Raw genomic sequence first — 20,590 nt, forward strand, 5'->3', positions numbered from 1 at the left:
ATGATCAGCATTTAAGGATAGTGTTACAGACTTTAAGAGAATATCAGTTGTATGCTAAATTTAGTAAGTGTGAATTCTGGTTGGAAAAAGTATCATTTTTAGGGCATATCATCTCAAAGAAAGGAATTATTGTAGATCCAGCTAAGTTGAAACTATTGTTAATTGGAAGCGGGCAGAGAACCCTACTGAGATATGTAGTTTTCAAGGTCTGGCAGGATATTATCGTCGTTTGACAAATTTAACCCATAAGCAAGCTAGATTTGTTTGAAATGACAAATGTGATGCTAGTTTTTATGAATTGAAGAAGCGTTTAACTACCGACCCAGTGTTAGCACTACCAAATGGTAGAGACAGCTTCATAGTATATACACATGCTTCAAAAGAAGGATTGAGGTGTGTAATAATGTAGGATGATAAGGTTATAGCCTCTGTCTCCCAAAAATTGAAGCCTTATGAATAGAATTATCCGACTCATGATTTGGAGTTAGTCGTGGTAGTTTGCATTGAAAAAATGGAGGCATTATTTGTATGGGGTAATTTTTGAGATTTATACTGATCATAAGAGTTTAAAATACTTTTTTTTCTCAGAAGGAATTGAATTTGAGACAGCATCGGTGGATGAATTCCTAGAGGATTATGAATGTATGATTAACTATCATTCAGGGAAAGCTAATGTTGTGACCGATGCACTTAGCAGAAAGACAAAGGTGGTAGGGTTAATAGTTAAGGAGTGGGGAATGTTAGAAGAGATTAGTAGATGGAACCCCAAACCCGAAAATTAGAAGATAGTATTTGAGAATATCTTAATGCAACCGATACAAGTGGACCAAGTTAGAAAAGCCAAGAGAGAGACCTTGCCATGCAGAAATGATTGGAAAAGGCTCGAGAGGGAAAATTGCCTGATCACAGTATAGGGAAAGATGGCATACTAAAGTTTGAAACCGAATCGTTGTCTCGAATTGTGAAGAGCTAATATGAAGGATTTTGGATAGAGCTCACTGTTCTAAATATACGGTACGTCCCGGTAGTAATAAGATGTATCAGGATTTGAAGAAGTTATATTGTTGGGATAATATGAAGAGGGAGATTGTTTAATATGTTGAAACCTGTTTGACATGCCAACAAGTTAAAGCGAAACATCAGAAATCCTTTGGACTGTTGCAACCTTTGGAGATATCTGAATGGAAATGAGAACATATTACTATAGATTTTGTATCAGGATTACCCCGAATCTAGAAAGGTCATAATGCAGTCTGGGTAATAGTGGATAGATTGACTAAGTCGGCTCATTTCTTTCCAATAAATATGAAATATTCTTTGGAGAAATTCGTCAAATTGTATATAGACAAGATTGTAAGACTTCATGGGATTCCAGTAAGTATAGTGTCAAATAGAGATCTTAGATTTGTATCCCGACCTACTTAAGAATAATGGTAAGAATTTCGAGAACCAAATTCTTGTAAAGGGGGAAGAGTGTGAAGGCCCGAAAGTTTTCATGTCTTATTTATGATTTAGTGCATGTCGCATTTTTCCGTTTTATTATTGGTTCATTTACATATTTGTTACTCCTCAATAAACAAACCTTAGGAGAAATTGTATCATCTATACCAAAAATCATTAATACCTGTCGGATTTTGTTGAAAAAAAAAACAACAATAGCAATGTGGAGGACACTTGTCCTCACCAGTAGCCCAATGAGCATGCAAATGCATTACTCATCTTATATTTCAGTTGGTCAAAGAGGTAAATAGGTAAAAGTTGGCTTAGTTTTCCCCTTTCTTAGCTTAGTTACCCGAGAGACCATCAAGAGGAAAAGGAGAGAAAAACCAAAGCAACTAGGAAACCATTTCTTACCTTTCTTCCACCATGAGAACCAGCTAGGAATCAAGAAAGAATTTAGCCTATCTAGCTAAGAATCGTGGAGAGAGAGATCGGAAACTTTTCCTAGCTTAAAGCCATTAAGAACCAGAGGTAATCTACTGAATTTCTTTCCATTTTCTTTTGTTTTTAGTTAGCAGTCTCTTAGGCTGAGTTAGAACCAAGAAAAGAAGAAAATTCCCGGGAAACAAAGTTCAACAAATCTGGAAAATTTCATGTAAAGCTGCTACAGGATACCCGATGAACTAAGCTGCAAATTCCTAGTTGTTTTCTTCAAAAACCTCTTAAAATTATGTTTGCATGTCTTATATATACTCTCTAGCTTACACATTTTGACATGCATGCAGCTTATAACTTAAAATGAAGCCTGATAAGAATAGATTGTAAAGAAACTCTTGCTAGAATTCTTGATAGGATGAAGTGTGACTGCTAATGTGTTAAAGCTGGAAAATTTCAGGCTCTTGCTAAGAGTTTTTGTTGATCCTGGTTAGGATTTATTTTAAGCAACACTAGTGGCTATAATCTGGTCATGCATGTGATATTTGAAGTGTTAAAAGCAAGAAAAGATGAACTTGTACAGCAACACCAAAACTGGAATTCCAAAACAGCAAATCTAGAGGAAAAAAATGCTACAACTTTGGTCATGTTCTTTGAAAACTTTGGGAGATTGTAACTGGAATTCATGTTTTAGGCCCTGTATACAGTTTATAGGCTGATGCATGTGAGTTTTATGGTGAAAATTTAAGTTTTATGGTTGAATTCTTGCTGGAATATCCAGCTTGGTCAAGAGGAAAGAAAATTTGATTTAGTAACCTTTTATCCGAAATTCCAAGAGATTAGCTAGGAAATTCTTGATATATGTTTAGTATAGCCTTTGTTTCGTGTTGCATGCTTATTTTCCTTGTGAAAGCTCACGTAATGGGGCTGTAATGACTAAACTACATGGCTGACTTAGCTGATTTTAAGCCAAGGGAGTGGTTGTCTTTCTTTCCAGTTGATTTCTATTATATGAACTAAAATTGTGCAAATATTGGTCAAGAATACTCTATAATCCTCTATTTTGTTCAAAATGTTACGTTTACCTTGACTAGAACAAGAAACATTGAGTTTGAGAAAAGAAAACCTGAGTTGGTCAGCTTGCTAGATCCTTTTGAGCCGATTGGAATGGTTGAGGATTCCAAGCTAATTTCTAAACTTCTCTAGAAATTTTGACCAAACTTGGAATTGAGAACAACCTATTAGGTATAATGATAAAATGCAGGTTGGATTTTAGGAGGTTTGAACCAAGGAAATAGTGAACTTTGGACCAAAAACATGGAACATGAACAATCCTAACTTAGTACTTCGATTCTAGCTTTTAATTTTAAATTTCTAAGGTAGAAATGAACCAAAACTGATCAAACTCCTCTAAGTTACCTTATAAAAGTCTTACCTATAAAAGTCATCCAAAAATCTAGGGTAAAATCAAGGAAATTCATAGGATCCCTAAACTACCAAATCCTAGAAAACTTACTTTACACCTCAATTCTAAATGATCCTCAGAACCTAAATCCCAACTTTTATTGCCATATAATCACCTTAAACATCTTGAATTATATATATACACATATATATATATAAATACTTTAGTTGAAATAATCATGTGAGCTTAACTTTATCATTTGGGGAATTAATAAGTCTATAAATATCTCAGAAGCCGAGGGAGTTTTGGCGGAGAATCCAAGTACCGAGGTATGAACTCAAAATATTTTAGGTGAGTGTTGCCACATTGGTGTGTTTAAATTGCCTACATATTTCCGTATTTATGTGTTAATTGTTTGTGTTTCTTAAGTGATGTTATGTGATAAATTGTTTACTATGGAAATATTACTAGTGATTCATTGTAAAGTGTATTGTGAAGTTTTCAATTGTCCCTAGTCTTCTAAATCGGGGGTGTACTTTATCACACCCAACTTAGTTTGAGTTTAAAGGTTGATAATTGACCAAGTGTTACTGTAAGTGTGCATGACTGTAAACTGTGTGTGTACTTTACCACACCGACTGAATTGGGCCCTAAAATCCTCTATTCAATGGACTATTTGAGCCAACAAAGGGCTTCGTCGGATAGGATGGTAGCTTTGGGTAAGTGTTTCGGTATGCTCGAGTATTACCACAGAGTAGTAGAATACTGATATGGCCATCTAAGTAAGGGAAGTGTTTATTGTTTGGAGGTTATAAGGGGAGGTACGGCAGAGTGTGTAGTGCATTGAAATGGCTCTAATACGAGCGTTGTATTCTTTTAACAGTGATTACTCAGTGAAGTGTTTCCTCTTTGTTTAATTTTACTATTTGTTTAAGTGTTTAATTGATTGTTGCTTGTGTGGAACCTCACTGGGTTTCATTCAACCTATTAGTTTGTTTTCCTTACAAGAGTGAAGAACAGGTGTAGAGATTAGCCTGAAATTTAAGCCTGAAACTTGAATTGTACTTGGATAAATCCCTTTGTATATAAGGTTATGGTTTTGCCAACTTTGTTATCTTTGAGGGTTGTACATATTAATTGTTATGGGTTACGACAACTTTTCTTTTGTTTTGATATGTATCCGAGTGTGATGGACTGCTAATGGCTTTAGTTAGTGAAATGTTATCTTTGAAATTAATATGAGTAAATGAGTGAGTCTTGACGAGAGTCAGGCAGACGATTCGCTTAACTCTTTGGTTTGTCTTAGGGTATAGTGGGGTCGTCACAGTGGCTTTGCAAATACACTTTGCCACCAAATTTGCTTCGGAGACTATCCTTGCCGACGCCACTCGTTTGAGAAGACAACGAAGAAGATGGGGGGATTTGGGGTTGTGCGAGAGGGAAATAGGCACAAGTTTTAAGCTGAAACTGAAGTTGGGATTGTCCGAGTGAGAATACTAGTTGAAGTTGAGTTAGTTTTATAGCAAAACTATCGATAGGAGCTTAAGCTTCGGTTGTATTGCTACTTTGACTAGAAAATTGTTTTTGACTAAAGTTGACACCGTTGATCGCTTGCATTAACAGTCCAGAGCTACGGCATTTAAAAAAAAACAAAATTCCTTTGCAGCAAATTTAATTTGCGGTGAAGGAAAAAAAAGGTCATCAACTCATGATCAATGGTCAAGAGCTATTGCCGCACATCAGAAGTGCAGTTTCAAAAAAAAAATTCAAATTCCTGCACATTAGATGTGTGGTTTCGAAAAAAAAATTTAGATTGCTGCATATTGAATCTGCAGTGATTTTCCAGCCATTGATCAAATGGATTAACGATCCACAAATTTCACCACAAATTTAATGTGCGGCTTTTAAAAATAAGTCATTTGCCATAATTTTTCTGTGTGGCAATAGAATTAAAAATTTATTTTCTGCACCTTCAAATCACGACCGTTGATCAAATGTTGATCAACAGTCCATCTGCGATTAAAATAAAACATTCAACCAAAAATCTTAGTTTAAAAAATTCTTAAGCTGTTGAAAAAAATTTCAAAAATAAATCGAATTTTTTGTGTGCCGATATTAGTAGCTACAACAACCCTTATTTCAGACACAAATCCTACAAAACATTAACATTTGTGATGTTTTTGTATATCAACATTATTCTGAGAAATTCACCTTAAATACTTCTAAACATGTTAACGTTTGAATACATGTGCTGAACTAAGACAATCTTAATCTCAAGTACATATGTTAATAAAAGTGAGAAAATGTTAATTACACTATTTTTTGTTAATCACACTTTCACTAATTGCATTCTATTTTTTTTATTAGTTATCCTCACTATCATTTTTATCCTATAATTTTCATTTATTAGATTATATGGTAAAATAAATTATAGGAATGCCATTAATAAAAGGGTTAATCACATTTTATCCCATTAAAAAATACCTCATTTCTCAATTTACCCCCTAACCTTTAATTTTGCTCATTTAACCCCCTTTAGAACAAAATTGCCCTTGCATTATTTTGAATTTTCATTTACCTTGTTTTCCTTTCTTTTATTTCTTTTTCTCTTTCTTCTTTATTTAATTCTTTCTCTTTCCCACAAAAATCTTCACTTTAATGATTGAAATTAAAAAAGAGGAATTGCAGAGATCTATCTTCTCCTTAAATGATTAAAAAAATATTCAAATCACTTTCCTAAAATACAATTTTTTTAGCCTTTCAATTCTTTTAATTTTGGGTTTTCCTCTTTCTTTTCTAGTTTCTCATTTTATTCCCAAAAACATATTTTAAGATAAAATTGTGACCTGATTAATAATCATCAATTGAAATTTGTGACACGTGGCATCATACAAAAAAAAAATTAGTTTTTGATGCCACGTGTCACCCAGAAATATGCAATTACAAATTCAAAACAAAAATTTTTGTTGAAATGAAATTTCTATTGGGAAGGATGAAAGAGAGAAGAAAGAGAAAAAGAAATAAAAGAAAGGAAAATAATTTCATCTTATGATATTTTCTTGAGAATAAAATGAGAAACTAGAAAGGAAAGAGGAAAACCCAAAATTAAAAGAATTGAAAGGGTAAAAAAATTATATTTTAGGAAAGTGATTTGAATATTTTTTAATCATTTAAGGAGAAGATAGATATCTTCAATTCCTCTTTTTTCAATTTTAATTATTAAGGTGAAGATTTTTGTGGGAAAGAGGAAGAATTAAATAAAGAAGAAAGAGAAAAAGAAATAAATGAAAGGAAAACAAGGTAAATGAAAAGTTAAAATAATGCAAGGGCAGTTTTGTCCTAAAGCGGATTAAGTGAGTAAAATTAAAGGTTAGACGGTAAATTGAAAAATGAGATATTTTTAAGGGGATAAATGGTGATTAACCCTTAATAAAAAGTGGAGCGCAAATAACTTTTTCCTAAAACTAAGAGCACTTTACTGTCGTGTACTAGCTATATCGCAATGCCTCGTAATGCATGAAGCAGAGAAGAAGAAGTCGATGAAGAAAATATGAAGAGAAGGCGATGGAGAAAGCCATCTAAAGATGTACCGGAGAAAGAAGAAGAGGAGAAAGGTGGGAGTGGTGGTGAATTTATTGGGGAAGCGGAAAAGGAGCAGGGAGAAACTGAAGAGCAAAACAGAGGTAAAAGGCGGCGTAAAACCCAGCTAGGAGGAGGAGATAGAGGTGGCGGCCCAAAACTAAACAGAATGCTCAAGGATGATAATGTAAGATGTTTGCATCATCTGAAACTTTTTGGTTTTTTGTGATTCAATTCGTTATGAGGAAAGTTTTTAATTTGAATTTGGATGTGGCAGGGTATTTTAATTGAGTCCAATATGTGTCATCAGTGCCAGAGAAATGACAGAGGAAAGGTTATTCGCTGTACCATGTGTAAGACGAAGCGATATTGTCTCCCCTGCATACATACTTGGTACGAAATAGTAGTTCAAGACAAACCATTTCAAAGTTCTTATGTTTTTCCATTTTGATGTAGTATTATTTAAGATATTTTTAGCTGCTAGGATATGGCGCCTTTAGAAAGTTGATATTTTGTCTATTGTTCATGTAAATACCTATCTTGCTCTGAAGCAAAGTAGCTATGCTTCCTCTGAGTACTTGTCTAGCTTGTTGAAATTGGTATTTAGCAAATTTAGCTGGAATTGGGAATTTTGTGTGGCTGGACTGTCATGTGTAAGCTTAAATAATTGTGTTCTAGTGGGTGGAAAAGTAGTGCTCTACCTATCATGGGTGCTGGGCAATCCTTTTTTTTCCCTTTTCTTTTTTGGTTATAACTCAGTGGTCATTATCTTTTTTGGGCTCGTATGCAGGTATCCTGGTGTTCAGAAAGAGGCTTTTGCGGAGTCATGTCCAGTTTGTCGTAAGAATTGCAACTGCAAAGCATGCTTACGCATGGAGATGCCAATAAAAGTCAGTTTTCTTTATACATGTATTTTTTGAGCTGTTGTTCCTTTTTGGTATTTGATCATATACTCTGAACTGCAATTGTTTTATGTAGCACAAGGAGAAATTAGAATTGGAATTCAGTGCTGAAGAAAAGATGGAGTACTCAAAATACATCCTACAACTGCTTCTCCCTTTCCTGAAACAGTTCAATGAAGAACAGATGATGGAGAAGAGGATAGAGGCAAAGCTTAAAGGTGTTCTCATTTTGTTTGCAGAAGCTCTGGGATTCTGTTCTCCATGTACTTTTTATCCTACCTCTTTGTTGAACTCTTTTTAGTTCCATTGCTTAGGAGGAGACATATTAGTCATGAGAGTAGACATGGCATGTAACACAATGCCAAATCATAATGTTCCAGCAGACATAGAAGATGCAAATCAAAGCTGCTGGGATCTATTAAACCAAGTCCTAAAAATGTTACTAGTTGACAACATATGCTTGGTTAATAAACACAAGTGAATCAGCTGTCGACTGAAAGTTGGTAATATAGGGTTTGATGTTTTTCTGGAACCATGACGTAACTGGTAGTGTCCTCTCTAGAAAAATTTGATGGACATGTTAAGGAGATGCTACCCTTAAAGGTGCCTTTTCTTTGTTATAATTTTTTCATTTTTGAAATATCTTTTTAGGATTGACATGCGAGTAAGATATTTGTTTAATATGTATGCAGTTTAATTAATTCTAATTTCTTTGTGCTAACTTTTGGTCTGATGCACCCAGAAGATTGGTGGTATAATAGTGTCTGAGGACCTCCTTACAGATGTTTATTTCGCCAATGTTTAAAGTACTTACTGTACTTATTTTTGTTTTGCAGACTTGCCAGTTTTAGAGATCAAGGTAGAGCGAGCAAACCACCAGATGCATGAGAAAATTTATTGGTAGGCTTTTAAACACAATCTTTTCAGATTACTCATGTTTAATCCATATGGTGAAGAAAATGAAGTTTTGTTACGTCTTGTGCAGCGACAACTGCAAAACTTCTATTGTTGATTTTCACAGAAGCTGCCCCAATTGTGCTTATGAGCTTTGTCTGCGTTGTTGTCAAGAGCTTAGGGATGGCTGTCTGCAAGGGAGTGATGAGGGAAATATTGTGGAATTTATTGATCCGGGGCCAGATTACTTGCATGGCGTCGAGACGTGTCCTGTGATGGGTTCAACTAAGAGCGGAATGTGTGCTAGACAGTCTCGAACTAAAATTGATATTTGCAATGCAGAAATTGAGAATGCTTCTGTGGATGATTTGGACTTAGTTAGCCAATGGAAATCCAATAAAGATGGTAGCATTCCCTGCCCTCCCTCTGAACTTGGTGGTTGTAGTAAGGGATTTTTGGAACTGAAGTGCTTGATTTCAGAGAATGAGGCTCCTGAGTTGCTTGTCAGAGCAGAGAAAATGAAAAAAGAATTGAAACTTGAAGATGTTCCTGCAATTTCTAAGAAGTGGTGTTCTTGTTTACAATTTGCAGATGGACCCAATGTTAGCTGTGGTAACTTGCGTAAAGCAGCTTCTCGTCAAGATTCTTGGGACAACTTTTTGTACTGTCCAAAAGCTGTGGAACTCCAGCCTGAGGATCAGAAGCATTTCCAATGGCATTGGATGAACGGTGAACCTGTGATTGTCAGGAATGTTCTTGATACAACATTGGGTTTGAGCTGGGAACCAATGGTGATGTGGCGTGCTTTTCGCCAGATTAAAAATGTTAACCATCCAGTGCTGTTGGATGTGAAAGCTATAAGTTGCTTAGATTGGTGTGAGGTCAGCTTATCTACCCTTTTCGCAGAACAAACACATGCGTTTTTTGTTTTTGGCTTATTTGATTCAGAAACTTATGTTTGTATCCATTTTAGCAGATAATAGCCCAATTAAATTTCAGCATAAATGGATGTTGCCTTGTCCAATTGCAGCATAAATTGAATCTTTTGAAACAGCTTTCCTTTTGCAAGTTATTTCTTGCTTCTAGTCGTTTAAGTATAGGTATTTTTTTATGACAATGTTGTTCATTTTTCTGATGCGAAATAACCTTTGTCCGATAGCTACTTTCATCTTTCCTATAAATCAGTAGTTTATGAAAGTATTAAGCTGTTACTTAGGTCTGAGAAAAGTCGGGTTCAGTGGCTATAAGTTGAATATTGAGGGTTCTTATGCAAGCAGTGGGGGATTCGTAGTTTAATGTGATGAAATATGGGTTGTACTAGATTACTGCTGCTCAATGAGCTTCTATGTAAGAGGAGAAACTAAAGGTTAATGCCAAGGTCCTGTGGCAGGGCATGTTTTAAATTTCTTGTCACACATTATTGTGCAGCAAATGATTTTATCAGTATGTTTTCACTGTGGTGTGTTGCTGGTACTCGTGGATATAGATGCGGTTTGAAACCTTGTATTAGGACCTTCAGATCTTTCAATTTAGATCTTAACTATGCATTTGTTTTGGATGTAAATGGTGGAAGTTCTTTAAATTGTTTATCTGGTCAACTTAGTTACTTTTCCCCATAAAACCATAGTCTAGTAAGCTGTTTCTTTTTAACTGAGTTTAATTCAGTTCTGGAAGATTAATTCTATTTTACTTTGGGTGATCTTTTAGTATGCCTTTGAACACTCTTCCTATGCTTTGAGATCTTTTGGTCGTTAATTTGTATTATATGTTCTGTGTATTGATGGTGCAGTAGTATATTGTAACCTCAGAATAAATGAATGCTAAGCCAGACACCCTCTGTCTGAAATGCTACTTATGTCTCCAACTTCAAGTGTAATGCTCATATAACCCATCACAATTGAAAGTTCTCATTCTTTAAATGGTAGATTTTGTTGATATTATCTAAATATGCTTTAGTAAGACCCTTGAATGAATCTCGAGATCCAGAGTCTGTTCAAATGAGTAAATATTGCAGTTGTATAATATTTTGATTTGGATTGTTAATTAAATTTTTTGTACTTCTATTGCATACTTTGCAGGTTGATATTAATGTACACCAGTTCTTTCGAGGTTACTCCATGGGTACCTTTGACAGTTATGGATGGCCACGGATTTTAAAGTCGAAAGATTGGCCTCCATCTAGTTTATTTGAGGAGCAGTTACCTCGTCATAATGCTGAGTTTATTAATTGCTTACCTTTTAAGGTTTATACTCATCCACATGGTGGGTATTTAAATCTTGCTGGCAAACTTCCAAAAAATTTTTTGAAGCCAGATGTGGGGCCAAAAACATATATTGCGTATGGATTTGCTGAAGAACTTGGGCGTGGAGACTCTGTTACCAAGCTTCACAGTCATATGTCTGATGTGGTATGGTATACAATGTTGTATTGGTGGCAATTATTCTCTCTTCTTGGTCTCTAGCTGTGGAATGCAGACTTAGTGTTGTATAAACTTCCAACTTAAGGCTTGTAGTATCCCCATCAGTCCCATTAGTGTTATAGAAACACTTGATATATGGCTCAACATGGATTTTCTGGGGATTAACTTTGAGACATCACATTTTCCCAAAAAGTTTTCAAGAAATGCTGTGTTTAGGATAATTGTTAATATTGAAAGTTTAGTTTGAGGAATAATGGTGATTAATAAGAGATCTGTAAAAGTTGACACATGGTTTACTTCCAATTTTGTCATTTGACTTGGTAAATAATAGTCAAGGTGGATGGTCAAAAGGCATAAAGTTACTGTGTCACATCCTCTTGAGTGGCAAGGGCTCAGCACTTTTGAATCAGGAAAAGTCACATAATTGTATTGTATTACTGCAGTCAAGAGTTAGGAGTTGTCGAAATTTGGTTGTTTTAGGGTTAAATTGGAGCTAGAATAATGCATTTCTAGTACTAGAGTTATTTGACCCTGAAAAGTTTCTGGTCATTGTTAGCCAGGCTACTAGATTGTGGTGAAAATTTATAAAATATGTGCTTTTAAAAATATCATGATGTTGTTACTTATGAGAACTAATTACTTGTACATTTTACATGCATTTATTGCATTTCACAATGTAAATACCTGATCTCTCAAAGTTAATGGTAGAGTTTGACATTTAGAGGAATTGTCATACTACAGACCATCTGCATCTTTGTTATTTTAGTCTCTTCTTAATTTCCTTTATGGTTTTCTTTTATTCTTTAAGAATGTTAATTGCTAATTTCAGGTGAATTTGCTGACTCATACTAAAGCAGTTGACCTACAACCTAAAGAGCTTTTGAAAATTGAAAAATTGAAACAGAAACATGCTGCACAGGAGGAAAGAGAGCTATGCAGAGATGGAAAGACATCTACCATGCGAGATGAGGCTGAAGGGAGAATTTTCAGGAGTTATTGTTCAAGATTTCGACGAATGATGGGTATTGATGGTTTGAAATTGCATCCTGAAACCAGAGAACTCAAATTATTTGATCAGGTTGTGGGAGGCTCGCAAATTACTCTTGAGAAGGGAGGGATGGAGAATGGAGACAACACAGATAATGGAGAAGTTAATCATAAGACTAGGCCTATTAATACTAGTGCCAGTGGCAACGATGTGAAGGAAGGTGATATAAGGATGAGAGGAAGAAGCAAAGGAAAGAATAATAAAGCTGAAAATGTTGAGAGAAATAATCTGATTGATGCTGCAAATGTTGATCAGGAAAATCAAAATTCTCCAATCTCACTGGAAGTTCAGAGAAGTCGTGATATTGAGCTTGAATTTGTGGATGTGCAAAGTACAGTTGAATCTGATGAAACAAGTAGAGGGGGAAAATTGGATGAGTGGAAGAGGGAAGAAATTGTTGAAGTGTTAAGAAACAATGTAGCAGATGTGGACAGTGGTGCTTTGTGGGACATATTCAGGAGGCAAGATGTGCCTAAATTAGAACAATATCTGATGAAACACTTTAAGGAATTCAGGCATGTCTGTTGTCGTCCACTAGAACAGGTGGTTACCAATTTGCAAAATGTATCTTCTTTAAACTTATCTTGTGGTTTGCAGTTTCATGTCAACTGGGCATAGAATAATGCTTTTACATGTTGACCATACATGCTATTTTTTCTCCTAGTTCGTCTTCTACTTATGGAACTAGCCTCAGTATCTAGAAAAGGAAGACAAACATCTGTACTTGTCCTCTCCTCCGATTTAGATATTTGATGCAATTGGCGTCTTTGTAAAATTTTATACCTTGAAAACATTTGCAGTCTTTTTACTAGAATAGATGTATATAGACCTCATGCCAAAAAGTTATCTTTTGGTTTGATCAGCTAAATTTTTTGCTTTTTTCTTTAATAGTTTGAACCTTGAAAACATTTGCAGTCTTTTTACTAGAATAGATGTATATATACCTCATGCCAAAAAGTTATCTTTTGGTTTGATCAGCTAATTTTTTTGCTTTTTTCTTTAATAGTTTGAACCTTTTGCTGAATGCTTGATATATTTTCAAGTTAGTTTATGGTCGTTTAGGGATATTCCTGCCTTTTATGTTTTTGAGATTTCCATTATAATGGTCATTACACTGAATTATAGGTAGAGTATGAAATTTCAGCAGCAATTGTTTAGCCATGCTAGCAGTTACAGCATTCCATCGAAGTAATTGAGTTTAAGCTGCTTAAGTAAATGAGATTACTGATTTAGATCTCCATATTTTATTCCAGGTGGTTCACCCAATACATGATCAAACTATATACTTAACCATGGAACATAAGAGGAAGCTCAAAGAGGAATACGGTTAGCTTTTCATTGTAGTTATTGTGACATCTGGTTAGTTTTGCTGCACATTATTAATCATGGTTCTATATGGTTGTATAGGTATTGAACCATGGACTTTCATTCAAAAACTAGGTGATGCTGTTTATGTACCTGCTGGCTGTCCGCATCAAGTCAGAAATTTGAAGGTGAATTATCTTGTTAAGCTTTTTCCTTTTTCCTTTACTGAAAGCATTTACTTTTATGCATATTCATTTTTCAAAAAATGGCTAAGTTATGAGCAGAAGACATCCTTAATCACACTATAGTTAGCCAAGAAACAATTTACTTTTCTTGTTCATTGATCATGATTCAAATTCAAACAGCTTGTATCAGCTTTTATAACTACACAACATAGAGTTGCTAATTGTAATATTCAAAATCATTTTGGTATAGTTGGTAAATGTGTATAGTAATTAGATGCTCTTGAAATTTCTTCAAGACATGGGTTTTGGATGTAGTAAATTCCATTCAAGTGCATAGATGAGTTATAGGTTACAAAGGAAGGAGATTGTATCCTTTTTGTATCTAGAAATGTGTATTTGGTGATCAAGCAATGATGTTGAAGTTTGTAATGGCTGGATTTGATTTGACTGAATGATTGGTTTGGTATTGGGATGCAAGTTTTTGAGGATAAACTATACGACTTGAGCATGTCTGTGCTGTGTTCACAACTTGTAGATGCTTACAATGGTGTCCCCCCCCCCCCCACCACCACAAAAAAAAAGCCGCCACTTCTGATCTTTTGGGCTATTATTTGTTGTTCATCGCAACAAAAGCATGTACTTTAGATGGTGTACTATGGTCCTCTCATGGTATAGATGCTTCATGACATTATATAAAGTGTTTAGTAGCCAGGCATGATGGTGATTCTTTTTTGTCTGTGATGGACTCTTGATGTACTTCAACTAGGCTAGATCCTTTTTGCTTAATTTATGGTGCTTACATTGGTTTAAGAGGTAAGTTATGGACCCAAGGACCTTTGCTAGCCAAAATCTCATCTGCAGATCACAGTTTCTGGAAAGGTGTAGTCATGAGAGAGGGATCAGTTGAATTAAATGTCTGCCATTTCCATATTTAATTGATCTGCTAATGTGGCTTATAGTTCACAGCCTGTAGCCAGCTTTAGGCTTTAGCATGTAGTTGCCGAATTTGTCCCCTGACGTTTATAATACACAAAACGCAGGGCGGGCTTTCTCTTTTGATGTTATTATCTTCCAACGTGTATGATTTTCTTCTGGTTTATTTATTATTCAAGCCATGCAACTTGAGATTCCAGCAGTGATGTTGGATAACCTTTGTGCTAATGGAAAAAAAAAAGTTTTTTTAAATGATAACTTTGAGATTCCTGCAGTGAGGTTGAATATAAGATGCCAATTTTGTGGAAAATGGAAGATTAGAAACCAAGATGATAACTTTGATCTAACTTGGTTGTTTGGGAGGCATCTGACAATTGCAATCTTTAGATCAATCTGTTTCCAATAATTCATTTGTTTGGCTTTTTATTTGTTTCGCCTTGCTTAAAAGTTAGTTATCCGGAATTTGTTTGTAGTTATTGAAATCATTTGTTACTTTTTGTACGATGCTCTCAGGACTGTGCTAATTTAGTGCTCCTTTTTGTCATGAAAACATTACCCTTGGATAGTCTCTCCTTTAGCTTTTCTCCCAAGACTTCTCATGTGATAATGGCAGTCTTAACAGTGCATCTTTTATTCTAGCATTTGCTAGATGTGGAGACTGGGAGAAGGAAAGATATGCCTCTTTGTCAGTATTCTGTCCATTTGATCAAATGAATCTGCATTGTGCATATTTTCCCTTCTGAGTGACAGGTTTATATGTTGCTGTTAGTGATCCTGCTAGAGGAATTTCTTATTTTCCTTTCTGCTTGTTCAGTTGAATATGAACCCATCAAGAAGTTCATGGCTTTTTTGAATAGGAGATTCAAATCTAATATCCGAAATAAGTGTGACCTTTTTGAAGAAGAACCTTTGAAGTCACGCTTTTCTACAGCTTTTCTGTCCTCGTAAGGTGGAGCTAAGAAGTCATTTTAGTTGGGACAGGATATGACCTTTATTGTAATCTTGAGTTGTGTTTGACAAAAGGTCTAATTTTGTTGATTTGAAATATAATGTTTAGTTTGAAGATGTAGATTGTGTCTATTCAGATGTGTTAAAACTCTCCCAGAGCATCCAGTGTGGTTCAAATAAATGTATTCTGGGCTTGATGCATATGTCCAGCTTTGAGTTTCTTTTTGAAAATCGATACTCACACTATCCTATACTTCAATGGCACTCCTTTGACTTTTGAATAAAAGATGGGACGATGTTCTTTCCTAGCAAAAATGGGAATGTCAATATCAGCTCCGATTTATGATCTCATCTCGAGAAGTTTTGTAGAACACAAATGTGTGGAAGGGCTGAATCAAAAGTGAAGAGTTTGCTTCTCATCAAGAACAAAATGATGTCTGTTGAAATTGTTTTTGAGTTTAACAAGATTTCATGCATCAAATAGAAAATTACAAAGTGATATTACTGCACGAGTTTGGCACAACATTATTATGATTATAATTGGATTGTGATACTCCATCATACATTGACTTCGAAAAGGAAGCAAGGATGCATGTGAGGTATCACTTAGTGTTGCAAAGTAGTAGCAAACCCTATTGTTTGGATTTAGTTGGAGCTCTTTGAAAAAGGCAAGAGTAGGAATTACTAGGGATAGCAATGGGGTTGTGCCTGTCCTGCAGGGGGAGTAATGGGGTGGGGGTGGGGAAGTGCAGGGGCTGGGGAGAATTTTCTCCCCCCTCTTTAAATGGGGCAGGGGACAAGGGAGGATACCCCCACCTCATCCCTCGCCCTATCTCCCGCCAATAAAATAAATTTGAAAAAGTAAATACACACACACGCTATAATTACATGTAAATAATATATGCATATATATTATAATTTGAAAAATAATAATATCATAATTTGTGTGATAACATGATGATTTGGTTATTTTTAGTTTACTTGAATTTTTTCACTATTGTAGCTTTTTTTAACCTATATATATATATAGTGCTTATAAGTTGAGGTTTGCTATTATATGTGGAACTAAATAAAAGATCAAAATGACTTTTAAGCTTGATTTCAAATTAAATATTTAGTTGAAAATCTAAAAAACTTATAAAGCCATTATTGATATTGAGTATGTAGAGAAACAATGTCAAAATAAAAGATAAAAATTGTAGTTAGCCAACCGTAGGTCACCTGTGGGGATTAGGGAAGCAAGGGATGGGGCGGGGGTGGGGAGTGGTGCAACAAGGGAGGGTTCCCCCACCCCATTACCATCCCTAGCAATTAATAGTGAACCATTCTCAAACTTAGAAAGAAGCACAAGTAGCCTAGTAAAACCCCAGATAGCTCACAATTGAAAGATATATTAGAAGAGTTTAACGGAGGAAATCATAAAGTAAACCCTGTGCTTACGAGATCCATTATTGGGACAAAGATCATACAGCCTAGCAAAGTTTTCTGCAAACCTTCTTGAGTTGAAATTAGACTTGCCATCTTCTGTGGGTAACTAAGCAAGTGTACCACAGTATGACAAAGATAAAAATATGTAGAATATCACTCAAAATGCAATAAATACGTGGAATATGTAGAACATTAGTTTATCCCAATGATTTTAAAGAAGTCCAAAAGGCCTAATGCATATTTAAATACTAGTAAAATGATTCTAAAATGGCAAGTTTTTAAGCTAAGAATTAAAAATCCTTCTTGATATCATTGTGTACCATGTTAAGATTGTTCATACTTGTTAGAAACTTTCAAATTTAATTATGTCAAACCTTGTTGAAATTAGGAGGTGAGGTTGTCCTTTCTAGCTCTATTGTAAATGACTTAACAAATAGGTCAGGGTTCATGTCTAACCCCTTCCACTTTTAGGTGAATGGGAAGCCTTTGTTTGGGCATCCATCTAAGAGTGGGAACCCAATGGAACTCAAAAATGTGGTTGTTTACTATTCTTTGTTTCTCAAGGTGTTATAGTAATAGGTCATAAGCTAAATGGCTAGTTGGTCTTATGTTGACCCAGGAAAATACTACTGTTTTGCAGCCCTATAAAGTGGTTGTTTACTATTCTTTGTTTCTCAGGGTGTTGTGGTAATAGGTCAGAAGCTAAAGGGCTAGTTGGTCTTATGTCGATTTTGTATGGTACTAAACTTGTATTTCTTCCTTGTAGTTTCGACTTGTAAATAAAATTTCAGCTCCTTTTGGACTCTACATTTTTCGAAAGCTAATCTCCCAAAGAACTTGATGCAGCTAATTATGATGTGTGAAAATAATGAAGATAACATCACAAAGTTAGGCCGTGAAGTTAGATCAGTACATTTGTAAAGTTTTGTTGGTTTGCAATCGTAGGAAAAGTTTTCGAGTAAATTTTCCAAAATTCTCCTTCCCAGCCCTTTCTTTCTTTCTTTTCTTTTTTATTTAAAAATTTTTCAGATATGAACTACTGAATTTAGAGTAATATTTGTTCATAAACTCTTCCGAAGAAGCTTACAACTCTCTAAATAGGGTTGGGATAGTGAGAAACAAGAAAGCCAACTATAGCTTTGTCTTTCACCGACCCCCTCCAACCCAAACATCTTAATGGCAGCTTGAATGTTTAAACAAAAGAAGCACCCCAAGCAAAAGCGAATGAGCTAGAACAAAACTAGACATAAAATAAATATACCAAAAATTCAGGTTAATATCTTGTATCCTTTTGTGGTGGTTTGTGGTGTCTGGTGGACAGCAGCAGTAGGTTTGGCTTGAAGGTCACATGGCATTAATTGGCAGTGTTTGAAATTACAAATAGAGCCAATGTCAGAAGAATTCAGCAAGCACTGAACAAAGTAAAGAAAGAAAATAAAGTAGAATATCTTGTGGCCACAGCTTTTTCAGTTTGAGACTCGCAATTTCTGTGCTGCCACTAATATTATTTTCTTTGACCTGTGATTTGTTCCCACCCTGTTAATCTGGAGTACAAACCAGAGATTTGTGTGTTTCACTCTGAAATCCTTTTTCTTTAAAATGATATCCTGAAATTTTAGTTTCAGTCCCGTCGTTAAATTGAGACTCTCATGCTTCTGCTTTTGATACATCCCGAGTTATACACGCTTTGATTCTATTCTACTTACAAATGTGCCCACCACATCTTTTGGGACCAAAAATTTGTTGTTCACTTACTAGCAAAATTTGGTTAATTCATGCTAGAAATGCATGCACCATGATGGTTTTGATCAAGGGATAGCATGCATGCATGCTTCGATTTTTAACAAGCAACTGTGCTGGTAGCAAAGTTCTCTCCAGCATAATTCTCAAGGGCTAAACTATGCAAAGGTTGTTCCCTCTATTTAGATGGTTTACTGACCAATGAGTTGTGAAAAGTATAAGAGTTTGATTTATCTAGACCATGACCTAAGCAGACTGGTTAAAATTGGAGTTTGACCAGTGACGGAACCGATTTGGCAATGTTAGTTGAGCAAAATTGGGACTGAACCAATTTGGCATGCTAGTTGAGTAAAACTTGAACTGAAGAATTATCAGGTCATGGTTCGTATTATACTATGTCAGTTCATGGGGTCCGCACATATAGTTCACTTTATATAATAGGTTGTTTTGCATATGCCGGAATTGTTTTTTTTTTTTCGCTTTGTATTGAAGGATCAGTTCCCTAATGCGATTGGTTAATTTTTTTCCCAGTCTTGCATAAAGGTTGCCCTTGACTTTGTCTCACCTGAAAATGTTAGTGAGTGTTTCCGTATGACTGAAGAATTCCGTGTACTTCCTCAGAACCATAGAGTAAAGGAAGACAAGTTGGAGGTATGAACCTGATAATTAGCCTATTCATTTTGGCTATTCCTTTTTGAGCTTTTGGTCTTTGCCTGTTGCTGTAATTGTTTTTGGCGGATTTTGATTTTTCATTTTTGATGTGTGACCTTTGCTTGCTTTCGAATGGGTTTTACTGAACTACACTTTTTGTGGTAGCATGACGGACACTTAACCTAATAGTTTGCTGATATGCCTACCAAAACGACTTTTTGAAATTGTTAGATAGCTATTACTGGTTCGATCCGCATTTTCAGTTTCGCTTGACGTATCTTTTTCTTGCATTTGTTAAGACCAAATTCATTGTTTCTACTTGGAAAAGCAACAACTCCGCATTCATAACCAGAGTATTTAGCCCATGGCTCTGCTCATGTGTTTCAAGTTCATATGCTTAATCATTAGCTCGACTACTTGTGACTTAGGGTATTTCGTCCTAAACTGTGAGGGTATATATAATCAGAAACATTTGTCTTATATGAAGTGACGTATGTTGAAAAACAGTGTCTAACTGCCTGCGGGGTTCCTTTCGGGACAGGTCAAGAAAATGACATACTACGCAATGAGGCAAGCCGTCCTTGATTTGGAGAATAGGTACTGTTTACATCATACTTTGTATTGTAATCTCCCGCATTCCAACATTATTATAGGTGGCATTGTCTTTTTTAGTTGGACTTTTTGTTTGGGAGTGTCTAGTTTCTGTGATCTCTGGGAGATTGGTTGACTGATAAATTGTTTTGCGGCTTTTCAGTTAATGGAAGCGGATCTCTGCATGATTCTGCATATTCCGAGCGAACGACAGCATTCCGAGCGAACGACAGCTTTGTTAGCTTGTGGAGACATCGTTTTGAATCTATTGTATATTTGTGACGCTAAAGATTGATATTACTGATGTTAGTGATAGAAATCCTATTGTAGTAATGATGTTTTGTAACTAAACTTCTTTTGTCAAATTCCATCGGGGGTAATGTATTGCTGTAACATGTTCAGAGCTGGTTTTTTTGAGTGCAAAATAGCACGGCTTGAAATTGTTGCAGTCGATATTCAGCATGTGCTTCATAAAGAGTAATTCTTTTTGTTTTGTTTTTGTCTTTGTCTTACATATACTATAAGGAAGCACTTCTAACTTGAGTGCAAAACGTTTTTTTTAATTACTCTTTCCAGGGCGCTAAAGTAAATTCACAAATGAAATCATATCAGCCTGGCTACTTCGTGTATTACCTTTCAGGATCTTCTTTGTTATGTTTGAATTGCTTGCAATGAGAGACGTTTCA

General features: G+C 35.4%; 1 protein-coding gene across 5 annotated transcripts; it reads left to right on the plus strand.

Annotated features, from left to right (window-relative positions):
* Positions 1–6,784: 6,784 nt before the first annotated feature.
* On the plus strand, positions 6,785–20,359 carry LOC113778847 (lysine-specific demethylase JMJ25-like). 5 transcript variants are annotated; one of them, XM_027324352.1, is made up of 13 exons: positions 6,785–7,046; positions 7,137–7,252; positions 7,650–7,749; positions 7,838–7,979; positions 8,598–8,661; positions 8,747–9,536; positions 10,734–11,063; positions 11,905–12,666; positions 13,377–13,449; positions 13,531–13,616; positions 19,194–19,313; positions 19,821–19,910; positions 20,068–20,359. In XM_027324352.1, the coding sequence occupies exons 1-12, from the start codon at positions 6,831–6,833 to the stop codon at positions 19,896–19,898; spliced, it is 2,877 nt and encodes a 958-aa protein (XP_027180153.1). In that variant the 5' UTR covers positions 6,785–6,830; the 3' UTR covers positions 19,899–19,910; positions 20,068–20,359. The 5 variants fall into 5 exon arrangements, with proteins under 5 accessions (XP_027180153.1, XP_027180154.1, XP_027180156.1 ...); XM_027324353.1 differs by having other exon boundaries at positions 19,855–19,910; XM_027324355.1 differs by having other exon boundaries at positions 7,170–7,252.
* The last annotated feature ends 231 nt before the right edge of the window (positions 20,360–20,590 follow it).

Source organism: Coffea eugenioides, chromosome 7 (assembly GCF_003713205.1).
Source record: "Coffea eugenioides isolate CCC68of chromosome 7, Ceug_1.0, whole genome shotgun sequence".
NCBI lineage: Eukaryota > Viridiplantae > Streptophyta > Magnoliopsida > Gentianales > Rubiaceae > Coffea > Coffea eugenioides.